General features: G+C 60.7%; 1 protein-coding gene across 1 annotated transcript; it reads right to left on the reverse strand.

Annotated features, from left to right (window-relative positions):
- Positions 1-3: 3 nt before the first annotated feature.
- On the reverse strand, positions 4-1,023 carry LOC118158973 (cell wall protein DAN4-like; the record flags this gene model as incomplete). Its single annotated transcript, XM_035313625.1, has 1 exon — positions 4-1,023. A coding segment is annotated over exon 1 (849 nt), but the record flags the coding sequence as incomplete, so codon positions are not given.
- Positions 1,024-1,033: the final 10 nt, after the last annotated feature.

The raw sequence follows: 1,033 nt of genomic DNA on the forward strand, positions 1-1,033 counted from the left end.
GGCCGTGGAGGTCTCCTGGGAGATTGTAGAGGCCACAGTTGAGGTCACGATTGTGGAAGTGAGGCCTGTGGTGGTCCCTGGAGTGGAGGATGAGGCCGTGGAGGTGTCTTGGGAGGTAGGGGAGGTCACTGTGGAGGTCTCTGTTGTTGAACTGAGGTCTGTGGAGGTCCCTGGAGTGGTTGAGGAGGCCGTGGAGGTCTCAACTGAGGTGGTGGAGATCACCGTTGAGGTCATCACAGTTGAAGACAGGCCTGTGGTGGTCCCTGAAGTGGAGGACGAGGCCGTGGAGGTGTCTTGGGAGGTAGGGGAGGTCACTGTGGAGGTCTCTGGTGAGGAGGTGAGGTCTGTGGAAGTTCCTGGTGTTGCTGAGGAGGCCGTGGAGGTCTCTGAGGAGGTGGTGGAGGCCATTGTGGAGGTCTCGGGACTGGAGGTGGGGCCAGGGGAGGTTCCTGGAGTTGTGGTGGCGGTGGATGTCTCTTGGGAGGTTGTAGAGGCCACAGTTGAGGTCAGGATTGTGGAAGTGAGGCCTGTGGTGGTCCCTGGAGTGGAGGTGGAGGCCATGGAGGTCTCTGAGGAGGGGGTGGAGGCCACTGTGGTGGTGACTGGTGTTGAAGTGAGGCCTGTGGAGGTTCCTGGAGTGGTTGAGGAGGCCGTGGAGGTCTGTGGGGAGGTGGTGGAGGCCGTTGAAGAGGTCTCTGGAGTGGAGGTGGGGCCAAGGGAGGTTCCTGGAGTTGTACTGGAGGCCATGGAGGTCTCCTGGGAGGTTGTAGAGGCCACAGTTGAGGTCAGGATTGTGGAAGTGAGGTCTGTGAAGGTCCCTGGAGTGGAGGCCGTGGAGGTGACTGAGGACATGGTAGAGGCCACAGTCGAGATTCCTGTAGTTGAGGTGAGGTCTGTGGAGGTCCCTGGAGTTGTACTGGAGACCGTGGAGGTCTGTGGGGAGGTGGTGGAGGCTGTTGTGGAGGTCTCCGGAGTGGAGGTGGGGTCAGGGGAGGTTCCTGGAGTTGTACCGGTGGCGGTGGAGGTCTCCTGG

Source organism: Oxyura jamaicensis, unplaced genomic scaffold (genome assembly GCF_011077185.1).
Source record: "Oxyura jamaicensis isolate SHBP4307 breed ruddy duck unplaced genomic scaffold, BPBGC_Ojam_1.0 oxyUn_random_OJ62516, whole genome shotgun sequence".
NCBI classification, from domain to species: domain Eukaryota; kingdom Metazoa; phylum Chordata; class Aves; order Anseriformes; family Anatidae; genus Oxyura; species Oxyura jamaicensis.